Source organism: Panthera pardus, unplaced genomic scaffold, assembly GCF_024362965.1.
Source record: "Panthera pardus isolate Hobbes unplaced genomic scaffold, ASM2436296v1 HiC_scaffold_333, whole genome shotgun sequence".
Lineage (NCBI taxonomy): Eukaryota > Metazoa > Chordata > Mammalia > Carnivora > Felidae > Panthera > Panthera pardus.
In genome coordinates this window covers 731,081-756,022 of record NW_026526914.1, presented here as the reverse complement: position 1 = coordinate 756,022, position 24,942 = coordinate 731,081, and the positions used below count along the sequence as shown (strand labels likewise).

Genomic DNA, 24,942 nt, shown 5'->3' with positions numbered 1-24,942 from the left:
GACGCTCGGCCCCGGCCCCAGTGTAGCTAGGGCAGCCTCAGGACAAGGACAGGAAACGGCAGCAGGTGGGGGGAGCCTTGGCCGCAAGACCATTAGCTCCCTGAAGCCTCCCGCCGCAGCCCGCCAAAGTTGAGCGCAGGCGCACAGGCTCTGGGATTTGAGGACTCCGCATTGGCTGTGGCTGCTGTGGAGGAGGGGCCGAGACAGAGGCAGTGAAGAGTGTGCGCATGCGGCCTGGGGGCGAAGTGGTTCCAGGGCAGGTCAGGCCAGCTGGCCAGGTTCGGGGAGCAATCAGTTGCAAGACAGCAAGACAGGGTGCTGGCCGCCAGCAAGCGCGCGCCAATGGCCGGTCCAGGCTCTGGAGCGAGTGCCAAGGTGCCAGCGTGGCCCCCGTTTGCCGCATGTCCTCTTCAGCGCTGTCACCTTCCAGCCTTCACTTGCGAGGTCCCCGGTATCGCGCAGTCTGTGGTCGCTTGTACACCCTTTCCCCAGAGGCCTCACTACGGGCACCAGAGCATTCAGCACAGGATCGTCCACGCCGTGAGCCACTCCCTGCTCCGTGCCTTGCCCCTTCTTCATGAAGCTGGGGCAAAGCCTGGAGAAGTCCTTAGTGTCACGCCTACCGGGGCCACATGGCCGTCCCCACGGTATCTCCTCGTTGGCCGTCAGGCTGAGGGCGGCGGTAAGGTGGGTGCCCACCCAGAACCAGTGACACCCACCCTAGACCCACCCCACCGCCATGTCCTTGCAAGAACACAGCTCAGTAGACCTCACTGCACTGCAATGCAGAGCAAAGAACAACCCCCAGAGCACCATCTGCCACTGGTGCCCTACTGATCTCCGTACAGAGCGCCAGGGAGATGGGGTAGTAGGATTTAGCAGCTTGCTCCGGTCCTGAAATCTAACCTTCCACTAAAAGGAGGACGACTCCAACCACGCAGGGCACGTAGGGGCCCTTCACCGAGAATTGCAGACTTGTCTGTGTCTGTCTCTGAGAAAGCCCCGTGCCTGCTTTCACTAGTACACACGAAAGCAGACGAGTTCCCTTCCCATTTCCCAGGCACCAACAAGAATTCTGAAGAAGCATGCACCCAGACACAGAAGGTCCACTGAGAGAGACAGTGAAAAAGAGACACACAGAGAGACAGAGCTATAGAGGGAGAGAGAGAGACACGTGCTAGCAGAGCAGATGAAGGAAGGACGAGTGGAGGGGAAGACCAGCCTGGAGAGGGAGAGTCCGGGGAGATTGGCGGGAGAGACAGGGAGGAGGAGCAAGACAAGAAGAGACAGAGGGGCACCTATTACAAGGAAGACAGGCGGAGACAGGGGGAGGCATTAGTGATGGAGAGGAGGGAGACGAAGACAAAGAGAGCTGGAAGGAAAGTGGGAGGGAGGGACAGGAAGAAGACAAGGGAGGGGGAGGCAAGGAGAGGGTAGGAGGAAGGAGAGCAGGGGCAGCCGAGGCGGAGACAGGTGGGCTGACTCTGAAGACAGGGCAACTGCAGTGTGCACTCTCTTTCACCTGGTGAAATTCACCTGTGCAATTTGCACAGAGACGAATGCTCTACAGTGGTCAGCCCTCAGCACAAAAGGCACCGCTCCCACCTGGACCTTAAGGGCAGTCTGAAACGATCGCTGAACTAGGAGGAAGCTGCAGTGAGGTCATTCGGGGTGAGGAAGAGGGCACCGCAGGGAAGAAAACAAGGACCCGTTCCCCACAGGGCTGCTGGAAGTCCTGTACTTACCAGCAGGAGACAGCAAACGGGACTGCCGGAAAGACACAGCAGAGATTTAGGCACAGCACATGCGGGAAGAAATCACGTCCCAAAGCTCGGCAAATTCAAGCAAAAGCAGAGGCTGCACATCCATGAATGTCAATGCTTTCCGAGTGGAACCAACGAAGTTCTCACAGATGCCCAGGAAATGTGCTCAACTCTGAGGCCCCCTCGCCTCTGGCAAGCTTCTCATCCAAAGCGACTCATCACAGAGAAAGGGTGGACCGTGAGCAAAAGAGCCAAGGTCTCCTTCGGATCCCCGGACGCAGACAGGTGATCCGCCCAGTAATTTCAAGCCAACGTATGGTGATAAAGGTTACCTTCCACCACAGTGATGGAGGAAACTCGCACCCGAGGGGAGGACAATGAGTGAGAACCGCATCCCAGGCTGTAAGCTAAGGACAGACCATCAAGCTGTATTGGAAGGTCACGAGACCGTGACTCAAATGTCTGTACAGACACAGAGCGTCTGCAGAAGCACGAGGGCTGGATAGTTGTAAGCAGGTAGCAGGATTTCTAAGTCTGGGCTGCCTGTATGATACGAAAGGCTAACACGTGCAAGCAGAGCTATGCCCATGTGATGCGGATCAGCCTCCTGAGGCGGTACTTTGTACCCTGTGGAGGACCTGGGAGACGCATGCAGGCGGGCTCCTTGTGCACCTCTGCCACCAGGCACACGTGTGGGAAACGTAGGGCCAAAGGGTTTGCCGCCGGGCTTAGTGTGGCTCACCCTTCTGCGGGTGCATTGAGCATCAGTGCAGAAAGCACTGGGCTCACTGAAAGAAGCCAGCCCCTGACAGAAGCACAGTGGTGGTGAGCCCTGCCTGATGGATTCCTGAGGAGACTAAAGGAGTTAAAGGCATGCAGTCCACCAGAGAGTAGAGTGGTGCTAATCAGGGGAGGGTGCGATGAGGAGGTGTCGGGGCTCGGGTGTGAAGATGCAGTCATGCCATGTGCATGAGTTCTGGAGATCTAACTTGCACAGGGCAGCCGTAAGCAATGCTTCACCGCCTCGTCAGATTTCTCAGAGGCAAGTGCTCTCACCACACACAAAGAGGGGTCGCTGAGAAATGTCCCGGTGAAGGTGGCTGGACGGAGCGCTTGCACGTGAAGGATACGGGCACATCCGTCACTGCCCGTTGTGTCCCTCAGGCACGCACTAGTCCTGGTGGACTAAGCTGAGCTCAGAACCCAGCAGTCAAAGGTGTCAGCCTCGTTCCTGCAAACATGGATCAGACTCCCAGGTAGGACGTAATGGACAAATTAGGGACCAGAACACACAGGAGGCACAGGGAAACGAGACACACACTGGCAGGGGGAAGTCTCTCCCAGCCAGGAACATGCCACGTGGCAAAAGAGTAAGTGGGAAAACGTTGCCGGTCCGCTTTTCACAATTTACGCCTGCATCTGCAATGTGCCGGCCAGTGACGTTTGAGCCCCTCGGGCGCAAAGGGTTTGAAAACAGAAGGACAGAAAATAGAGGTGTGACGGAATGCTCACAGCAAGCCAGCTGCATTTGGGGACATTAACTGGCTGGCAGTGAGTGCATGGCCAATCCTCTGACGAAGGTCCTACAGGCACGGAAGGATTTCTGGCTCCTGGAACATAGAACAGAACACGCAGAAGCCCCTCCACCTGACAGCAGGACAGCAACTGGATCTGTCAGTGGAAGAAAGGGGTTGAATGCAGAGGGAAGCACACTCAAGCGCAGAAGCATACACCAAAGACAAGACAGGCCACCAGAGCCACAGCTGACCCAACACACAGGTGTGCAGAGACGAAGGAGGTTACACGGGTACAGCTGTGCCCACTTAGGCCAGGCAAGGAGGCATCACCAGAGAGGTGTCGGCACAGGCAAAGCCAGGAAAAGACACAAACACGCCAGGGCTCACTCAGGGAGACAGAGGAGCACAGGCAATGCGAGACATTTCCTGTGAACAGAGAACAACGTGACGATCCCGACAGGCCAATGAGACACGTGTGGTTCAGAGACATGGAAGTCAGAAGGCTCCTGAATTGCTGAGGGTGTCCTCTCTCGAGGGACAGCACTCTGGAGCCCACACACGCTGATGTTGGGGTGGAAGAGGCCGCTGGGCAGCAGATACAGTTGTGCAGGGGGTTTAGCAGCTCCTGGACCCTAGGGCTCCCCGGGGAGAGCTGCGGATACGGGAGGACACCCGGGGATGCCGGGTGTGCAGCATGAGGGCTGTAATCCCTCGGACACAGAGCACCGAGGCCTCTGCCCACGGACCTCAAGTGTCCACACTCGAGGGTTTGGCTCTGGGTGCCGTGAGTGCATTCCACACCCACACCTTGTCCGTACCTTGTCTTTGGGACAGGCCGGGCGGAAACGTCACCCTGGCCCCTAAGGAGGTATTGGCTGGAGATATTAACATGTGGGGGACCCTGTGTTCACCTGTCCCCTAAAGTGTTCCTGCTCGGCAAGACCTATCAAGTAACGGCCTGCTTGTGCAGGAAGATGCCCCAAAGGGCCCAGCCTCATGACCACTGAGGCCGTATTCCCACTGCACAATCACTGGCCATACTTTCTTTGGATGTTCACACCCAAAGACTCGGGTCAGCACTGGGAGCTTTTCCAGGGTACCCTGACATTTACCCATCAAGCAGCTGAGAAGACGTGCCTCTCCAGCCAGTGTGCAGACAGCAGCGAGAGAAAGGCCTGCCTTCCCTTCTAGAGAGTGCGACAGCCTCTGCCCTGGAAGAGGTAAGGCTTGGTCGCACAGATCCTCAACTCCACAGCGTGCTGACACCCCGCTGACCGTGTTGTCTGCATATGATAGGGGCAAGAGGCCTCCATGCATTGGGACTGCCCACGCCTTCTCTGGAATAGAGCCACTGCAGAGAAGGCTCTTGTACTGCAGAGCTGTGCAGTGGGGATCCTGGGGAGCTTGGGCAGCTTGGGAGACAGGAATATTAGTGTCGGGAGGTCAGTGTCAGGCACGCTGTGCTGGGGGCCGTGTTACATGGGGATACAGAAGAGCCTGCGATGGACAAGGCTGAACTCTGTCGACTGCACTGCTCGCACGGTGGAGCTTTTGCCCCATCCCTAGCACAGACATCTCTGGCAAGCAGCCATCTGCTGTGTAAGGAGTATCCCAGCACTCACGTCTTCGCAGGTGAGGCTCATCCCAGTCCTTTCTAAGCTCCAGGCCTGCCGGGGACCTCTGCACAGAATGCTAAGGCCTCACAAGTCCATCGTTCCCTATGTGGCTGAGGCAGCCTTTGTCCTGGCACTCAGGCAAAGGAACACAGGCTGCCTGGGACGAGGCGACCTCCCTGAGCGCCTGCTGGTGTTTGCACTTGGGAGTCTTCTCACAAGTCTCACATGGCGTGTTGGACACACGGCTTAAGCCTGTGGACACAGAGGAAGAGCATCACCCGACTCATCACGGCTGATGATGAGAGGGCAGAGGGCACACGGGAGAGGTTGGCGTGTTCGTGCCCTTGAAGAGCCCCACCTCCCCGCGACCCTCCCCTCTGTTGGCTTGCAATCCGGGCCACCCATTCGTAACCAGAGGTCTTTTCAGAAACAGCAAAGTTCACACAAGGGCATCAGCACTAGGACTCCTTCAGGAGTCTTGTGTGTGTGTGTGTGTGTGTGTGTGTGTGTGTGTGTGTGTGTGTGTGAGAATAAGTGAAGCGGTGTTTGGGAGGCTCAGCTTCAGGAAGTGGAACCAGAAAAGTTCGCTGTGATTTTGGAGTTGCGTGAGACTGTAGTGGGCTGTTTTCTCTGCAGTGTGTATGTTGTCCCTGTCAACTCTGCCTGAAGCAGAACTTCATCGGTCTTACCCACCCACTCTGCCTCTGGTCCCTCGGTTCCTTCCCCTGGACGCCAATCTTACAACCTGCTCACAATCCCTCAAATATGTGTGGCTGGTCCTGAGATCCTGACCTTGTCCACAAGACAGTCTGCATTGGTAGACGTCTGAAAACCAGAGGGTAATCAACCCTGGGAATTCCTCCCTGTGTGGCGGTTCAGTCAACATGACTGAGGGTGTCCCCATGCGGGATTCTGGGGGCACCATCATGGACATGCCCAATCCCTGAATATTGGACATCCCTGGCCTGTGCTGGCCTCTCCGTTTCCTTGAATTTCCTCATTTTCACAGGAAAGCTATGAACCTGGGCACTGGCCTTTCTCTCAGGTTTGTGCCCTGGCCTCCCTCACTCAAGTCCCCATTGCTTCAATCTTACTGACCTCACATGCAATCCCAATGTGTGACCCATCCCTACGGACAATGTCCTACGTCCCGCCCTTCCTTGGAACTCCAATGTGCAGGCACAGAACACTTACACCTCTGGACAGCCGCATGTATACATGGACACGCCCCAGAGCGAACCTGAGAGGAAGACACACACAAACACTTCATGCTGTTTATCCTCCATTCTATATTTCTTCAAATGTATTGGACCCCCGCCCTGCGCCACGTGTCACCACCACCCTTGTCCTTATTTCATGGCCAGGAGAATCTTGTGGACCATCGGTGAGCATCGGAAGGGTTTCCACTGGGGTCGATGAAGTGCGACGCTCCTTCATACTCTTCTCAAGATCGTGCATATCCCTGGGATATATGGGTACACACAGACAGACAGACAGACAGACACACACACATACACACACACACACACACACACACACACGCACACACACACACGCACACACACACACACACACACACACAGGACAGGTGAGAGTCTTATCTTGGCCCTGAGTAAGGTTGCTTGAATGTTTCCAAACGGAAAGTAGGATGGGAGGGTGTGATAAGCTGTGCCAAAGCTGACAAGGGGATCCAGAAGCCAGACAACATGTGGGATGGTGGTAGGAGGCCTGAGGGTGGGGTTCATGGTCCGGGAATGACAGTTGTCACCGTGCTATGTGATGAGCCAGCTTTGGTTGTCCCGCTTTGCTCATTCTTTTTGTCTAGCCCCCTTCCCACCTTCAGGCTCCCCAAAGGGGCAAAGCCTCTTTGACACGTTACTTCTTAAGACTCCCTGTCTCAGGCTGATGCCCTTTTGACCTGGGGTCACCTCCTGTGCCGCTGTGAGTCTCGGTGCCTCCATGCAGAAGAGAATTGTGCCCTGGACCCCATGACACACATTTCCGTGCCCACACCCTTGGCTGCTCACCTCTTTCCCTCTCAGTTCTCTCTCCTGGGGCCTCCTTCATCTTGAAATACGGCAGGGGGTTGGGCCAAAGATCCTCTATGATTATCTGGTAGGGGAGACAGGCCAGGCCTCAGGTAGCTATCCCACGCAGTGGGGGAACCCATGAAAATCACCTCCCTTCCTTGTTACAGGGCCCCACCTCAGCAATCCTGCTAGAGCCGGCAAAGCTGTGGTCAGAGAACCAGTTGAAGAAGTTGAGGCTGCTGTTGTCATGCCTGCGTCTGTAGGCCTCCTGTCTGTACCTTGGGTACCACTGGATGGGACTGGAATGAGACGCCCTATACCCTGCAGGAAGACGAGTATGTGAGAAGGCGCCAGAGAACTAATCACATTCAACCCTGCACCCACTGCCGCCCATGCAGTCAGTGGACACTTACCATCAAGGCCTAGGACATACTCCTTCGTAACGACTTCATTCTGGAAGTAGGAGTTCTTGCCAAAAAACAGCAGGATCTTCCGGCATTCCCTGGGAAACTTGTGTTCCTCCACCTGCCGTGGTACAGTGGGGCAGAAATGTGAAATCTTGTTCCAGGAGACCCGCCCTCCCCTGAGGAAGGAACACATCACTTCTCCCCACCACCTCCCCTCCCCACACAGCCAGCCACCCACACCACCTCCCACTCCCAGGCCGACCTTCAAATTGGTCATGTGGCGAAGCATGCTTTCATCGGGCTTACTAATCAGGGCTGACATCTGAGGGTGGTTCACAAACTGCCGCAGGTCAAAGAGCCTTCAGGTGCTGGGCGTGAGAGAGCTCGAACCAGAGAACCAGTGTGGACAGCATCCAGGCGTCCTCCCCCCGGGACTGGCGTCCTCCCCCAGGGTCTCAAGCCCTCCCCACAGGCTGCGTCCAGGCCCACGGGGTCTCAGGATCGCGCAGGGCTCTGCTAGACACGCACAGGAGGCTGTGCATGCCCAGACGCCCGCAACCACGCCTAGCTTTGTGTGCTCGTGAGGACACTGAGGACGCTTACTTCCACACAGCCAGACAGCACACATCCGGTCTCGCGCCGACCAGTGGGCATTCACATCGCCTTCCCCGCAGCAAGATGCTTAGCGGGACCCAGAAACGTGCCCCCACGCGGCTTTGTGTGGGAAGAAGCCCTCGGTCATTTCCCCGACCTGGCCTGGACCTCCACCGCCACTCCCCACTCTCCCAGCGCTGTTTCCGTGCCAGGTGCGACGTAAAGCACACATGCCTCCCCCACCCCGGCACTGCCCTCCTCCCACACTCATTGCAGAGCCAGGACCACCGGATGGGATCACGTTTGCACGTTCCCGGCCACTGGAGCGTGGCTTAGCTCCAGTCCCTGTCCTGGGTTCCTCTAAATGGCACCTCCCTTTCCTTCCTCTTGCGCAAGCCCAGCCCCCTGTGGACCCTCCACCAGCAGCAGGAAGGATACAGCCTTGGCCCAGAAACCACGGATGCCCTGGATAAGGGCACCTCTCTGCTGCAGATGTCGCTGCCGCCTCTGCCACATCCTGAGTTTGAGTCGAGCGTGCTCCCGGCTGGCTTGTTTATTCACCGGCTGTAGCTCTATCTGAAGGGCCTCCAGAGCCTCCAGTGGGGAAGGGCAAGGACGGAGGCCTGACTCTACCTGCTCCTTCTTAGCCTGCTTCACCTGCAGCTCCTGGGCTTCTTCCACCCATCGGCCTTCCTGCTCACTCGGCTTCTGTTCCTCCTCCACCCGCTCCTCCTTGTCCTCCTTGCCCTCCACCTCCTCCTCGCCCTGCTGCTGCTCCTCCAGCGCTTCCTTCTCCTGCTCCTCTTCCTCCTCGGTTTGCAATTCTGCTCTCCCTTTAATGGCTCGCACGCCTTCCCTTCCTCCTCCTGCTCCTCCTCCTGGTCCCCTTCCCCTGCCACTGCCGCCGCCAATGCCTCCACCGCCACCGCCGCGGCCGGCGCCGTGGCCGCCGCCGCGCCCGCTTCTATACCCTGCTGCTCCTGCTCCTCCCCTTTCATTTCCGCCAACTCCTCCTCCTTCCGCTCTTCCTCCTTCTGCTTGGGCTTCTGCTGCTCCTCCTCCTTCTAATCTTTTACTCCTGCTGCCTCTCCCCCTCTTCCTCCTCCTCCTCCTCCTCCTCCTTCTGCTCTTCTGGTCCTGCTGCTCCCCCTCGCCCTTCAGGTCCTCCTCCTCGTGAACTTGGACCTTCTCCTTCCCCGGCTCCTGCTCCTCGTCCTCCTCCCCCTTCTTCCTCTGCTCATGCCCCTCTTCCCCAGGCGCGTCCTCTTCCGCGGCCGCCACCTCAACCTCCTCCTCCGCCAGGCCCCACAGCGCCTCCACCGCCACTATGTCATGCACCAGCGGCACCGATATCTCGCTGGGGCCGCCCACCTGCCTCTCGGGTCGGGCCTGGCCTTCCTGCACAGGCTGTTCGCTTGTGGCCTGCGAGCCTTCGGCCTGCGGCACCTCCGGCCCTGCCGGAGACCCAGTGTCCCCACGGGCCCTCGTCTCTCGACCGCCCCGTTCCCGGTCGAAGGCGGCATGGGGGCTCCGGGCATCCCCAGTGTTTCGGAAACACGAGTCGCGCAACATGCGGCCCCGGCCCGAGACACCAACTGTGGCTCCTACCGACGACGAAGCGGGAGGTGAAAGCACGGCCCCCCTCCCCAGACCCAGTGAGTGGAGCCCTGAGGGCAATGGCTGGCAACTCGCTCCCCCTTCCTCCCAGAGCCCAAAGGTCGAGGGGGCGCATGCGCATGCGCATGCGCATGGTGCTGTACCCAGGATGCCTCGGCGGTGGCTATCGCTATGCCGATGCTGCCTCGGAGGCCTTTGTGGTGAGAGGTGTGCGCCTGCGGCTTTGAGGCTGAGGGAGCTCCAAGCCACGCCCAGGCCGCTTCACTGCCTTCAGGACCAATCATAGGGACGGTGGCGTGCGTGGCTTCGGCGGTCCCGCCCCTAGGTCACCCGGAAACTGGGGCGCGTCTGTTGCATAGGCAGGAAGGCTCTGGGCCCCGTGCAGTGCAACTCCTCCGGGGGGCTTGCAGCCGGCCCTCTGTGCGCTCTGGGTGCCCTGTTTGGCTTCTGGCCATGCGAAAGCGACCTTTGCATTCCACGCTGCGCTGGGCACGCGGCTATCTACACACACGGGTAAAGGGGGACCTCCCCGCTTTGCCCATTTACACCGCCACCTTTGTTCATTGTGCCCCTAGTCCGACAAATCCACTCAGCGGATCACCTTGGCTGTCCGGGAGACGCATGTCAGCTGTGCGCCTGCTGTCTGTGCACCCCGGTTTTCCATCTGCTCAGCCTCCTTTGCATACTCTCTACGTCCATCCTTGCTCCCAGAAGACATGTATGTCATGACAGCAGTCTAGCAGTGCACCGGCTAGGGAAGGTCGGTGACCAGAGGTGTGTGACGTGGAGAGGACGCCACACTAGGGGAGGCTGCGTATCATGCGCGCCGCTCTTGCCGTTTGTCCCCGTTGCCTGGAAAGTGACACACTGGCAAGCACACACCCCCCTCTCATGATGGGCTGCCCATTGCTCCCGTGTGTGGCAGTGCACAGGAAAGACCCGTGACCGTGGGCCCTGGGATTCCTGGAGCTTGTGTCTGTCCCACAGACAGCGGTCCCCTTCCTCCCACAATGCTTGGCCATCTTCTCACAGGGACCCTCCCCAGGCCTTCGTTGGCCGTATGTCTGTTCATCCTGGTCCCATTTCCTTTACCACTCACTTAGGCGGCAGGCTGCCATGAGCGTGGGCGCTGGCTCAAAACACTGTCCCCCTGTGCCACAGGCAGCGTGATTTCAAGGGTCTCCGAGAGGTATCGGGGGGTTGGGGGATGCAGTGTTGGGACCCAAGTGAGGGACACGCCCCAGGGTCTACATGAAGCCACATGACCACTTTGGGGAAGCAATAAGCTGCAGACGGTGTGCAGTGAGGGCGATGATGTGGTCTCCCTCCCTGTCAGGGCAGTGGTGATGTGGACTCCCTGCCGGTCTATGTCAGACAGCATAAGCTACACACACACACACCACACAGAGCCACTGCAGGATTGGAGGCTCGAGATGCATTGCCTGGCCAGGCACCACACTCATGCATTGCCTTTTCCCTTTGGTGGAATGCAGTGTTCCCCTACCTCTTTATGGGACCAGGAGGCTGCCAGGCAGGCGGGGGATTCTAGGATTTCCAAATTCGTGTGCCGGGCCCTCTGGCCAACATGTTGCTTCCGTGACACAGAAGAGGTTCCTCCAGACTCGCTGGGCTATGTCAGGATACGAACGGGGTACAGAAATGCTCCAGGGTGGCTGTGATATATGAGGCAGCACACCACCGCTTCAGGTGACAGCAATGCATAGAAACGCAGGTGGATGGGGGGAGGCTGAACAGGTGGTAGGGGGCTGAGAGGGGGTGGCCAGTGTGACCGACAGAGAGGCAAACTCTTACCCAGAAAGGGAGAGGAACAGGTCCAGTGGTGAGCCCTCAAGCTGCCCTCAGCAGAGGACGTAGCGGGTGGGCAAGACAGGAAAGCAGGCCCAGACCCTGGTGCACCTGACCTATGCAACTCACTCCCTCCAGAGAAATGGGGCCTGTCAAACTCCCACGCATCGCCGGGAGACCCCGTGGCAGGAACGTGGGAACAAATCTGGGTCCCAGGTGCAGGGACTGTCTGGGACAAGCAGGCAATGCCTTTCAGTTTGAACAACACCTACCACAGTATTGGGGTCCCGGGGCCGGGCCCCAACTTCGCAAGGGACTCTAGACCAGCCAGGCCTGTCTCTGCAGGGTCATCCAGGAGGATGTTCACCGAGACACATACCCTGGCTGGGACCACAAGGCCTTGCGATGATCCCCTAGGCCGCTCCAGGAGCAGGGCCAGACTTACTCATGCTCTCTGCTGCCTCCCTCCACTAACGCCCACTTCCTTGCAGGGAACTTTGGTCCTCCTCCACTGCGCCATGGGTGGCCCAACCCCAACTTGCCCCTGGCCAAGGCAACACAGGACGAGCGGACCCAGGCAAAGTCCGGGCTTTCCTCCCGTCATGAAAGGTGATCAGCTAGCTCCGTGTCGATCCCAGGCGCGAAGGGATTGCACTCGCTGCACTTTGGCACGGGAGCCCCCCCTTACTCACCAAGTCAGGAAAGCCCCCAGTCTCTTTCCTTCGCTTGCCAACGGCCTACACACACTCACTCAGGCACAAAGATGCACGGCCACGCGGCACGTGGACACAGACACGTGCACGCTGCCAGCACAAACGCTAGGTCTCAGGCAAAAGTACTCACAGGCGCCAGCCACAATACATTCACAGACACACTCTAGTGGACCTGTGCACTCACTCATGCCCTCTGCCACATCCCACTCACGAGGCTAGCTCCTCCTCACGACTCACACTTGCTTTCCCCCCTCACACAGCACGTGCATTTGTCCTGGGGCCCAACCTGGCTGAAAACTAGGGCAGATTCAGGACCTCCATTGGGTCACGGAAGCTTGCATTGAGATGCCAAGGAAAGAGAGCCACAACTGATACCAACCTTCCAGTACCAATGGCACCGGAACATGGCATGTGGAGAAACACCAGCTACGACTAGGTTCCCTGCCTCCTCGGCTCCTGCCCTTTCTTCAGACCCTCTCAACACTGGGCAGTCCCTTGGGTTTCAGTACCTCCCAGCTGGCTGCAACCTACAGGGCAAGGGCCAAGGGACTGACCTTTCTCAGTTCACATGTATACCCAGCTTGTGTGGGCTGCCTGGAGGCAGTCACGGCTTAGGAGGTCTGGATGTGCTCTGACCCCTGGTACTTGTGCGTTCCTTTGTGTGTTCCCCTGCAGCCCTGTGCCATCAGCAGCCTACTCCGTCCATATGGACACGCACAGCTCACGGAAACCCAGATGCACTGATACTGTGCAAGGACAGCACAGAGACAGAGAAAGAGAGATGGAGGTGCGGGAGGGAGGAAGCGTTCCCTCACGAAAATGATCACAGGGACTCAGAGACAGACAGAGGCCAGAGGGACATGGAAGGAGGCCGAAGAAGGAGAGTAAGTCACCACTAGAGACAGCCACAGAGGGGGAGTGTGTGTGTGTGTGCCCGTGCCCGTGCGTGTGCGTGTGAGTGCGTATGAATGAGTGAAATTGTCTGGGACTGAGACAGGGGTGTTGCCACGATTCCTGGAATCTCGAACGCCCTCTTCCAGCAGAATGGAGGCCCGGTATTGTCAGGAATCTCAGCGTTTTCCGGAACAGGACTCCCTTGCTTTGGGGCCCTAGCCCATCCTCAGGCTAGGGCCATAGAGCAGAAGGAGTGGGAACTTGAGGCATGAGGCTCCAGACTAGGCCCAGCAGGTGGAGTGTCAAGGCCCAAGGTTTTTAAATGCCTGCTGCCTCCTTCTGGAGCCCACCAGCATTTGGGAAGCACGCCCACGGCCCCGTGGCCCTTCGGACACTGAAGTGGCTGTGGCTGTGGCTGTGGCTGTGGCTGTGGCTGTGGCTGCGGTGGAGGTGGGGGAGAGGCAGAGGCAGAGGCAGTGAACTTTTTGACCATGGGTCCTTGGGGTGAAGGCGCTCCAGGCCAGACCCAGACAGTTGGCTGCTGTTCAGGAACAATCAGCTGGAGGGCAGTGGGCGTGGCTCCAGCATTTGAGCCCCTGCCTCCCCTCCCAGGTCTGGAGCAGGTTCTCTGCCTCCCCCTCCAGGGTGACCTCCCTGTTTGGTACATGCCCTTTTCCGCTTTGTCACCGACCACAACTTTCCTGTGGGATGTCTCATATCGGAGAACTGGTGCTACAGATCTCACCTCTTTGGGGAGGAGCCCGGATGGCAGACAGCATGGAAGCTTCTTAAGTGTCTCGCGTGCATGAGATACAGCCAGACCAACACTAAACCATCCTACCCACCCAGGAAACTGACTGGAGGATTAGCACAGCAATCTGCATATCCTGAACCACCGAATTCAGCAGGTACGTGGCATGCAGAAGTGAACTTGGAGAGCGAGGAGGCATGGGAAGGGAGGTGCTTTTGTGCGCGGAGAGGCGAAGGAGACTGGGCAGGTGGAAATTTTACTAACTTTCTTTAATACTCTTCTACATTATTCTTTCCTTTTGTGTCTATATTCACAGATTCTATTTTACTCCCATCTTCTCCTTTTAGTCTACTTCAGTGTATTGGTTTTTCAAATTCTCACAACATTTCCCTTTTTAATATTTTTTATTAGTATTTTCTAAATTTTTCTCCACTCCCACGTTTTTTTCTCTCCTGTGTCAAAACCACTTTCAACACCCAGGTGAAACATGCCTAGAATCTAGCATCATTCATTCCATTATTCACATGTGTGTTTTTAAGTTTTTACTTTTAACATTTTATAATTTGAATATTTCATTGAATTTTCTACCTCATGAGTTCCTTTTCTCCATTCAAAATGACAAAGGGAAGGAATTCACCCAGAAAGAAAGAGCCTGAAGAAACGAGAGCCAGGGATTCAACCAACACAGACACAAGCAAGATGTCTGAAGCAGCATTTAGAAGCACGATTATGAGAATACTAGCTGCAGTCCAATGTAGATTAGAGTCCCTTTGTGCAGAGAAAAAATGCAGTAAAAACTGGCCAGAATGAAATTAAAAATGATATAACTGAGCTGCAATGACGGATGGATGCAGCGGTGTCAAGGATGGATGAGACAGAACAGAGAATCAGCGATTCAGAGGACCAACTTATGGAGACTATGGAAGCAGCAAAATCGAGGGAGATTAAGGAAAAGAGCACGATTGAAGAATTGGAGAAATCAGTGACTCATGCAGAACGAAAACCAACATCAGAATCATAGGGGTCCCGAAGAGGAAGAGAGAGAAAAAGGGGTAGAAAGGTTATGTGAGCAAATCATAGTGGGAAATTTTGCTAACCTGGGGAAAGACACACCATCAAAATCCAGGAAGCACCGAGGACCCCATCAGATTCAACAAAAACTGACCCTCAGCAAGGCATATCATATTCAAACTCACAAAGTACTCAGGCAAAGAGAATCATCAAGGCAGCAAGGGAAACAAGTCCCTAAATTACAAGAGAAGACAGATCAGGTTTGCAGCAGACCTATCCAGAGAAACTTGGCAGGCCTGAAAGGAGTGGTAGGATACGTTCAAAGTGCTGAATTAGAAACATCCACAGTGAAGAATTCTTTATGCAGCAAGGCCATCATTCAAAATAGAAACAGAGGAAAAAGGTTCCCAGATACACAAAATTTAAAGGAGTTTGTGACCGCTAAATCACACCTGCATGCAATTTTAAGGGGGGACACTCAGAGGGAAATTGATATCTATCTATCTATCTATCTATCTATCTATCTATCTATCTATCTATCTAACTATCTATCTATCTTTATAATTATATTTATATATACAAATAGATATAGAATTATATATATAGATGTATATAGACATATACATATCGATATAGATATAGATATATAGATACAGTTAATACAATACATATACATATACATACATACACATACACATACACATATACATACACATACACATATACATATAGATGGAGATGGAGACGTAGATACAGATATAAAGATATATAGATATGTTTTCCTCCAACTCTTCAAACAAGATAATGGCCATAAAATCGTGTCTTTCAGTACTACTTTAAACGTCAGTGGACTGAATGCTCCAATCAAAAAACATAGGGGAACAGAATGGATGAGAAAACAAGTTCCATCGATATGCTGTTTACCAGAGACCCACTTTAAATGTGAAAACAACTTCAGAGTGAAAGGAAGGGGATGGAGAATCATCTGTCATGCTACCCGTCAACAAAACAAAGCCAAAGTAGCCATTCTTCTATCAGACAATCTAGACTTTAATTTAAGACTGTGTCAAGTGATACACAAGGGCATGATGTCATAATTCAGGGGTCTATCCACCAAGAAGACCTAGCAAATGGATACATTTATGTGGCGTATTTGAGAGCAACCAAATATACAAACCAATTAAACGCAAACATAAGGAACCTCATTCTTAGTAATGCCATCATAGGAGGAGACTTCTATGCACTCACTCACTGCAATAGACAGATCATGTAAACGAAAAATCAACAAGGAAACGGGGGCTTTGAATGACACACTGGACAAGATGGGCTTCACAGATATGTTCAGAACATTTCATAATAAAGCAGCAGAATATACATTCTTCTCCGGTGCTCACGGAATATTCTCCTCTATAGATCATATGCTGGGGAAAACAGTCATCCCTAAGGAAGTTCAAAGAGATCGAGGTCACACCGTGCATATTTTCAGACCACAACACTAAGAGACTCGAAATCAACTACAAGAAACAATTTGGAAAGGTAACAAATACTGGGAGACTGAAGAACATCCTACTAAAGATTGAACGGGCTAAGCAAGGGTTGAAAGAGAATATAAAAAGTATACGGAAGTCAATGAAAATGTATATGGAAGTCAGTGATAACACCACAACCCAAAACCTCTGGGACGCACCAGGGTCGGTTATAAGAGGACCTATCTAGCAAGTCAGGTCTTGCTAAAGAAGAAAGAAAGATCTCAGAGACACAACCTCACCTTACGCCTTAAGAGGCTGTAAAAAGAACACCATACGAAACCCAAAACATTCAGGAGACAGAAAATAACAATGATTAACGGAAATTAATGCTATTGAAACCAAAAATCAAACAAAACAAAAACAAAAACAACCTCAAACAAACAAACAAAGAAACAAACCAAAATAGGAGAACAGATCAATGAGCCCAGAAGCTGCTTCTTTGAAGGAATTACCAAAATTGATAAGCCAGTCATCAGTTTGATGAAAAGGAAAAAGGAAAGGGCCCAAATAAAGAAACGCAAGAATGAAAGAGGAGACATCACAACCAACACAGCAGAAAGGCAAACAATAAGAAGAGAATATTAGGAGCCATTATTTGCCAATACAATGGGCAATCTGGAAGAAATGGACAAATTCCTAGAAATGTATACACTACCAAAGCTGAAAGAGGAAGAAAAGGAAAATTTGAACAGACCCATCGCCAGTAAAGAAATCAAATTAGTAATCAAAAACCTGCCGGAGGAAGAAGACTGCAGGGCCAGATGGCTTTCCAGGGGAGTGCCAGCAAACATTTAAGGAAGAGTTAACACTTATTCTCTTGAAGCTGTTCTCACAATAGAAATGGAAGGAAAACTTCCAAACTCTTTCTATGAAGCCAGCGTTACCTTGATTCCAAAACCGGAAAGAGACCCCACTGAAAAGGAGAACTATAGGCCAATTTCCCTGATGCACATGGATGCAAAACTCCTCAACAAGGTATTAGACACTCGGATCCAACAATACATGAAAATGTTATTCACCACGACCCAGTGGGATTTGTACCTGGGACGCAGGGCTGGTTCAACATCTGCAAAACAATTAACGTGATTCCTCACATCAATAAAAGAAAGGACGAGAACCACAGGATCCTCTCAATCGATGCAGACAGAGTGATGGACAAAATACAGCATCCTTTCCTGGTAAAACCCCTCAAGAAAGTAGGGATAGAAGGAGCACACATCGAGATCATAAAGCCATGTATGAACGACCCAACGTGAATATCATCTCAAGGAGCAAAAGCTCTCAGCTCAAGTCACGAACGAGACAGGAATGTCCACCGCCTCCACTGTTATTCAACACAGTATTGGAAGTCTTAGCCTCGGGCCTCTTCATCCTTCTGCTCCCCCTCTGCAGCTACTGCTCTTCCAGCCCTGGCTCTACCTTTCCTCCTCCTCCTCTTCTTCCCTCTGCTCACGTCCTCCTCAATTTCCTCCCCAGCTACTACTGCTCTTCGACTCGTGCTCCTCCTCTTGCTCGTCCTGGACTTCCTCCTCCTCCACTTCTTCCCTCGCCTGCACCCGATCATTCACTCGTCTTCCTCCTCCTGTAACTCCTCCCAGTCCTCTTCCTCCATCTGATCCTCCTCGTCCTTCACCTCTTCCTCCTCCTCCTCCAACTCTTCCTCCTAGGACTCTTCCTCCTTCTCCAGGTCCTCTCCTGCTACTGCCCTTCCTGCCCTACCTCTGACCTTTCACCTCTTCTTCCCTCTGCTCTCGTCCTAGTCGACTCCGTCCTCCAGCTGCTCCTGCTCCTCTGGCCCGTAATCCTCCTCTTCCTGGTGCTGGACATCATCCTCTTCCATTTGTCCTTCTCCTGCACCCAGTCATTCACTGCTCCTTCTCCTCCTCCTCTTCTTCTAACCCCACCCAATCCTCTTCCTCCAACTCCTCCTGCTCCTCCTCTCCCTCCACCTCTTCCTCCTCGGGCTCTTCCTCCTTCTGCTCCTACACTTCTACTCATGCTCTGGAACCCTGGCTCTATCTTTTCTCCCCACCCTCTTCCCTCTGCTCTCGTCCTCCTCAACATCCTCCCCCAGCTGCTCCTGCTCCTTTGGCTCGTGCTCCTCCTCATCCTGGACATCCTCCTCCTCCACTTGTTCCCTCTCCTGCACCCAATCATTCACCCTTCTCTTCCAGCTCTAACTCCTCCCAATCCTCTTCCTCCAACTCCTCCTCATCCTCCTACTCCTCCTCGTCCTCTTCCTCCTCCAATGCTTCCTCTGGACATCCTTCTATTCTCCAGGCACATCTTTGTCCCTTAAGACTACCACAATCTCCTCTAAGGACGGGAGCAATAGATCTCGCACTGCCCCCAAGTCATCCGCAATGAGCACCGGACCCTGCGGATGGGCTCTCACAGGCCTTTGTGTCCCTGCAAAAGGAGCCTGGCAACCTCCCAGGCCTCCCGGGGAGACTCGGTAGTGGGAACCTGGGAGCAGCGACGGGATCCCCGGTGCAGCGACACCCAAGGGATGGTCATATCGTGCTCTGTCTTTTCAACAACACCTACAGCAGTATCGGACCTAGAGGCCGGGACCCAACGGGCCTCCCACGCGACCCCTGACCAGCCAGCCTTGTGTCGGCAGCGCCATCCAGGAGGAAGCTCACCGACACGTATGCCAGGCCTGGGACCCCAAGGCGCTTCGATCACCCCCTAGGCGGATAAGGTCAGGCCTAGGTTACTGCATGGGACCTGATGCATCCGTACAGTCGTCCCCAGTTCCTTGTAGGACAGGTCGGACATCCTCCACTGGGCCATGGGGTCTCCATGCTGTCAGCTGGCAGCAGCCAACACATGACCAGCGGTACTGGGACACCGTCAAGCCTTTCCTCTCATGCTGGACGGTGGCCGTGTGTTTACCGAAAGCCCTGTATGGGGGCCACGGGCTGCGGGGAAGGCAGGTAGGTGGGTGGCCAGGCACAGACGAGACCACCCGCTGTGATCCCGCAGGGTCACTGGGACTTCACTTCCATCTGGCCCACACGCAAATTCTAGGGATGGGGCTTTGGGGGCAGTGCGGAAGCCTTGCAGCTTCAGCGTCAAGGAGCTGGGCACACACACCTGTGGGCACAGCCGGCAGCAGACTAGGACCAGTGTTCCTCCCTAGGCCCCTTTGACCGTCCACCACCTGAGAAGAATACTGGAGGGGCTGTACGGCTTTAGCCTCCCCAAAGCGCACACACAGTGGGCCATGTGCTGCCCACTGTGGTTTGGGGCAGGGCGGGGGGAGCCCGGTCAGAATCCTGACCACAATGTCCACAGCATCCTCTGTCGACATGCAACCGCTGAGACACTGAGAAAGGAACCCAGTTCCCCATTTACATGAGGCCAGGAGTCGACAAAGCCTGAGGCTAATCAGGGTCACCCGCACAGGGACTGAGAGGCGCATTCTGGCACCACTTACATGCAAGGGGAACACAGTTCTGGGACACACCTTGACATGTCCCCAGCCCAGCTGCAGCGACAGTGGTGATCTTGTGCTGCGGGGAGAGGTGTTGCTGGCAAGGAACTGTCCCCTCAGAGAGCAGCTGGCAGGCTGCTCACCTGCCCATCCACACATGGATCACGCACACCACCCTGCTATGGCACCCCTGGGGGACTCAAGTCACCTGAGGTCTAGGGTCCCAGCTCCTCCCTTTCCCTGGGCCTGGTGCACAGGAAGCAGAGAGGAGAGCCCCAAGGAAGAGCTGACTGGCGACAAAACATGGCTCGTCTGCCAAGAGCAGAGATTTTTGCTAGACGGCTCCCTCCAGGGAAATACCTACGCCCTCTGCACACCACGTAGCCTGACAGGTTGGGTTCCCTAGCTACCCTGTGCACAAAGCCTGGGCACACCATGTAGCCCCTACGTATTTGCTACTGTCGGCCCACCAGAGCCACTCACACACACACACACACACACACACACACACACACTCACTCCCACATAGACACACACTAACACACACACAAGCACACTTACTCACAAGTGGTCCACTGGCCACTGGACACAGGCTGTCCTCCCCTCGGCCCCCCTCTTGACCTTGCACCAATCTCCCTTTTGCATCCTGACTTGAGCCCCCTGGCACAGCAACGATTGCACCCATCCCAGCGATTACCATCAGGACTCAGGAGGGAAGGGACTGCACTCTTGTATTCTGGCACCTGACCGTCCCACATAAGCACCTCATTCACACAGACCGCTGTGTCTCTCCTTGTCTCTCCAGTGGCCTAACCACCCACTCCTGCACACACAGAGACACACGGCTACGCAATCGCACGAACATATGCACGCTCACACTGCCGGCACCACCACGGATCTCAGGCCCAGTTTGCCACAGACGCCCACACACACTCGCACGAACTCACGCTGGATCTCTGCCCTCGTGCGTACTCTCTCCATGAATTCCCACTCATAAGCCTCGCTGCTGCCCACAACCCACACCTGCCCCTCCCCCTCACACATCTCCCATCCTGAGCCACTGTCTGAGGACAGGGCTCGGGGTCAAAGGAGCCCCGGGTGTGGGAGGCAGCAGCAAGGTATACTGCCATCGACTATGAGAAGGCTGCCTGCTCCTGAGTTGTCCGGGGACATGTGGTCTTAGCTCTGATCCTGACTGGAGGCTTTGCTGACTGGATTCTATCTCACCAAGGACACAACACCCCTCTGGGAGCAAGGGTCCTGGATGAAACCCCCCCGAGTCCTGGCCACACTGTACCACGACCCAATGGACCAATTTGGTCCCACTGTGCAATCCCCTTCCCTGCCTTTCGGCTCTGGCCTATACAATAAATCTCCAAATAACAGGTCTGTCTCTTCCTCCTCCTCCTTCCAGGCTCTTCCTGCCCAAGAAGGCAGGCCTCTGTGCACATGGCAACACCGGCCCCACCCCAGTACCGCACCTCTCCTGCACACACAGAATCACCCGGGCAGCGGCTAGGACAGTCACACTCAGGTCCCGTTCTCGTCGAGCCTCCTTGCGTCCCCCATAAACACACACAAACACATACACAAAAACAGAAGGGTTTTTAGCTTCCTGTATGTGTCCACATAAACATCGTGGAACCTCTTCAAGGCTGCCACACGTTATCTCTTCCTCAATTCTCTCCGGGGCACGTAGAAGACAGGAGACTCATCCACCCATCTCTTCCAGCACTGGTGGCGTCCTCCATTGTTTCTGCATGGGCAAAGATAGAAGCTCTGCGCCATTCACGCCCACACAGATGCAGAGCCCCTGACGCATGTGGGCACACGCAGACACATTTGCGTACACGCGCACACACGCACCCCCACGCAACAGACACCAAGAATGATACGGGATATTTGCAGATACATCCCAGATGGTGTCACTCTTGTGCCTCGCCCTTTTGCGATCCCCCTTGCTTTCTCACCCAGGGATTCATTTCCAGCCCCCAATGGCCTTGGACCAGTTCTAAGAATGGCTGTCGGGTTGCGGGAGGACATGGCGTGGTGGGGCACATGGAAGGAAGTGCGAGATTCTCACCACAGTGGCGCCTGGGGACACGGCAGCTCCTGACCCAAAGACTGGCAGGCAAATCCAGACTGAAGGAGCAGGGGGAAGCCCGGGACAGGGCGGACATCCACGGGGAGCATTTGTGGTGAAGCACTGCTCCTCCCCAGTTGCTCTCCAAAGCCCCAGCCCACAGCACAACTGCATTTGGTTTGCAGGCTTCGACCCTCTGTGTGTTTGCAGCTGAGTCTCTGCAGGTCCCCTGTCATCCTCCCACCCTCTCCCCATGCTACCTGTGTCCCTGTGTCGGCGGACCTTCCATTTCCAAGCCAATGTGTGGCCCACGTTCCCTTGCCCATACAACACGCAGGTCAACACACCGCATACTGGGGTCCTCACCGACACGTGAGCACGTCAGATCACTGTCTTCTGGTCCCTTCCTCCCTCAGGTAGTACTGCAGGGGATTGGGCCACAGGTCCTCGATGATGATCTGGAAGAGGACACAGGCCGGCGCCACATTGGGCATAGCCCACTCTCCTCTCTGGCCGGGGGCCACCCACATCCCCACTGCTGACGAAGGCCTCAGGGGCCCCACCTCGGCAATCCTGTTCGCCCCTGGGCAGCTGTGCTCACACAGCCAGTTGAACAAGTTAAGGCTGGTGGGGTCATGCCTGCGACTGGGAGCTCCACGTTCATAATCCCAGACCCACTGGACTGGAGTGGAACGCGATACCCTGTAGCCTGCAGGAAGAGAGGATTTGAGGAGCAAGCTGATGGCCTCCTCCCCACCCACCTGCCCCTCCCCCTCCCCCTCCCTCCTGCCCCTGATTCATGCTCCTCATCCCCCTGCCCCGCACCATCATGGGACCCACACCCTACCAGCAAAGCTCAGCTGATACTCCTTAATGATCACTGGGTTCCGGAAGTACGGGTTGGCCCCAAAGAAAAACATCACTCTGCAGCGGTACTTGGGATGGCCCACTTCTTCCACCTGCCGTGAGCAATGGGACAGGTGGGGGCAAGTGTCCTCCCTCCGGGTCCTGAGCTACTTGCCTGGCTGTGAGGGTGAGCACCTTTGCCTCACCTTCTCCTGCCCAAATCCCACACCCGACGGGACGGCCCCCAGCCACAGCCTCCCCGGTCTCACCTCCAAGTCGACCACGTAGCTGAGCACGTCTTTGTCCTGGGCACCGATCATGGCCGACAACCGGGGGTGATTCAGAATCTGTGCTGTGTCAAGGAGCTGTGCCTTCAGATGCTGTGGAAACAGACACAGCCCCCCTCCAACCCTCCCAGGCTAAGAGCAAGGGACTAGATCACGGCATGTGCAGAAAGACCAGGAAACACTAGTCCCCACACTCCTCAGCCTCTGCAGATGCATCAGACCCCATCGACACTGGGCAGTCCGTTGGCTTCCTGTACCTGCCACGCTGTCTGCACACAGCAGGGAGAGACTCCACTGCCTGCACGCCTCACAGTTCCTTCCTATATCTGACCTGTGTGGGCTGCCAGCAGCCCATCATAGCTTGTGATGTCGGCATGTGCTCTGACCCCTCCTCACGGCTGGGTTTCTTGGCATATTCCCGTGAAGACCTATGTTGTCACCAGCCTCCTGAGTCCAGATGGAATAACATGGCTTACAGGAACCCGACTGCACACTTACGCTGCAAGCAGAGGGTGTGGGAGGGAGAAAGAGATCGAGAAGCACGGACGAGGAGGGCCGAGGAGGGAAAAGGATTAGACACAGTGACACAGCCAGTCCGGAGAGAAAGACATGGGTGGGACCGAGCCGGAGCCTGAGGACAGAGAGGGAAGCAGGGGTGGAGATACCAGGAGAGAATCCTCTGTGTGTGTGTGTGTGTGTGTGTGTGTGTGTGTGTGTGTGTGTGTGTGTCAGGGTCTGAGGAGGCAGCTTGTACCCCATTCGGAGTGGGTCTCAGTCGTCCTACTGTCTGGCAAAGGGGCGTGGCGTGGTTCCACTAAAGGTCATGAGTGTGTGTCTGAAATGCTCTCTTTTGAAGGAACTGCTAGGAAACGTGCACAGCCTGTGAATGTGAAGGTGGGTGTGCGGCCTGCGTAACTCTCCCATTTTGCAGCGAAATGTTTCCTTGCCTTATCTGCTCTGAGTGAAGGCTGCTTTGTGCTACCCTAGCTCTGGTAGCATGGGGACACATGGCTCGTGTCTGCAAGTAATATTTGAGACCAGCCTGCAGGCCAACGTTGGCGGAGACCTAGAGGAAACAGACCCAGTCACCAAGTCCCCCCATCCCCAACAACCGCCCCTGTCCAAGGCCTTACACTGGATCCCAGACCACACCAACCCAGGGCCAGGGACCATTCCCCAGCTCTCCTCTCTGGGGGCCATCGCCCTGAGGCACCCTGCTCTCAGTGCCCAGCCCTCCTGCACAACAGCCCCCGCCATCACCCACCAGCACAAGGAAGGATACCGCCTGGGCCCAGAAGCCAGGGATGTGCTTGATGATGGCCCTTCTGTGATCCAGGTAAGAAATCTGCCTCCGAAGAATCCTGCGCTTCAGCCGCCATAAGGCCCTGGAATCCTGGGCATTCCCAGCGCTGATCTCCAGCTGAAGACGCTCCAGTGCTGCCAGCGGGTCCTGGGCTGAGGCAGGACGCAGCGCTGGCTCTTGCTGCTGCAGCGGCTGTGAGAGCTGGGGCCCCTCCTCCGCCTCTGCATCTGCCTCGCGCTTCTCCTCTTGCTCCTGAAACTCCTCCTGCTGCTGTCTCTCAACTTCCACCTCCTCCTCCTCCTCGTGCATGTCCTCTGCTTCTGGCTTGGCTTCCTCAGAATTCTCCTCTCCAGCCACCTCATCCTTGGTCGCCTCGCCGTCCTCTTCCTCCTCCCCGATCACCACCTCAGCCGCCACCATTCCGTCATCCAATATCAGCACCAATTCCTCCGCTGGGCTTGCCACCTGTATCTCACACCCGGCCTGGGTTTCCTGCACAGGATGGGCGCTTGCCGCCCCTGAACCTGGGGACTGCGGCCAGCCCACGCCCTCCAGCGCCCCTGCATTCCCGCGGGGCCGGGACTCTCCACCTTTCGCATCCGGGACGATCAGGGCCCAGGGTCGGCGGGAATCTCCGCTTTGTCCGGACCGCGACACGCTGGCCATGACGCTCGGCCCCGGCCCCAGTGTAGCTAGGGCAGCCTCAGGACAAGGACAGGAAACGGCAGCAGGTGGG

The 24,942-nt window shown here is 55.5% G+C and overlaps 2 protein-coding genes across 2 annotated transcripts; both read right to left on the bottom strand.

The window, feature by feature from the left end:
• Positions 1–6,969: 6,969 nt before the first annotated feature.
• On the bottom strand, positions 6,970–9,499 carry LOC128774560 (testis-specific Y-encoded protein 3-like; the record flags this gene model as incomplete). The annotated part of the gene is made up of 6 exons (XM_053893626.1): positions 9,317–9,499; positions 8,366–8,521; positions 7,596–7,673; positions 7,340–7,451; positions 7,102–7,247; positions 6,970–7,008 (listed from the first exon to the last, which is right to left on the bottom strand). Coding segments are annotated over exons 1-6 (714 nt in total), but the record flags the coding sequence as incomplete, so codon positions are not given.
• Positions 9,500–22,156: 12,657 nt separating this feature from the next.
• Positions 22,157–24,872, bottom strand: LOC128774581 (testis-specific Y-encoded protein 1-like). The gene is made up of 5 exons (XM_053893648.1): positions 24,186–24,872; positions 22,886–22,963; positions 22,618–22,729; positions 22,334–22,479; positions 22,157–22,228 (listed from the first exon to the last, which is right to left on the bottom strand). Exons 1-5 carry the CDS (start codon positions 24,870–24,872, stop codon positions 22,157–22,159), a joined length of 1,095 nt encoding a protein of 364 aa, XP_053749623.1.
• Between the last annotated feature and the right edge of the window lie 70 nt (positions 24,873–24,942).

Bases quoted from the DNA above. Each gene is read 5' to 3' on its own strand.
- LOC128774581 (XM_053893648.1), bottom strand. From the start codon at position 24,872: ATGGCCAGCGTGTCGCGGTCCGGACAAAGCGGAGATTCCCGCCGACCC. The intron at 22,730-22,885 runs GTGAGACCGGGG...TGCTCACGGCAG, and splicing joins GCTACGTGGTCGACTTGGAG to GTGGAAGAAGTGGGCCATCC. The intron at 22,229-22,333 runs GTGGGGCCCCTG...GTCCTCTTCCAG, and splicing joins GGGCGAACAGGATTGCCGAG to ATCATCATCGAGGACCTGTG.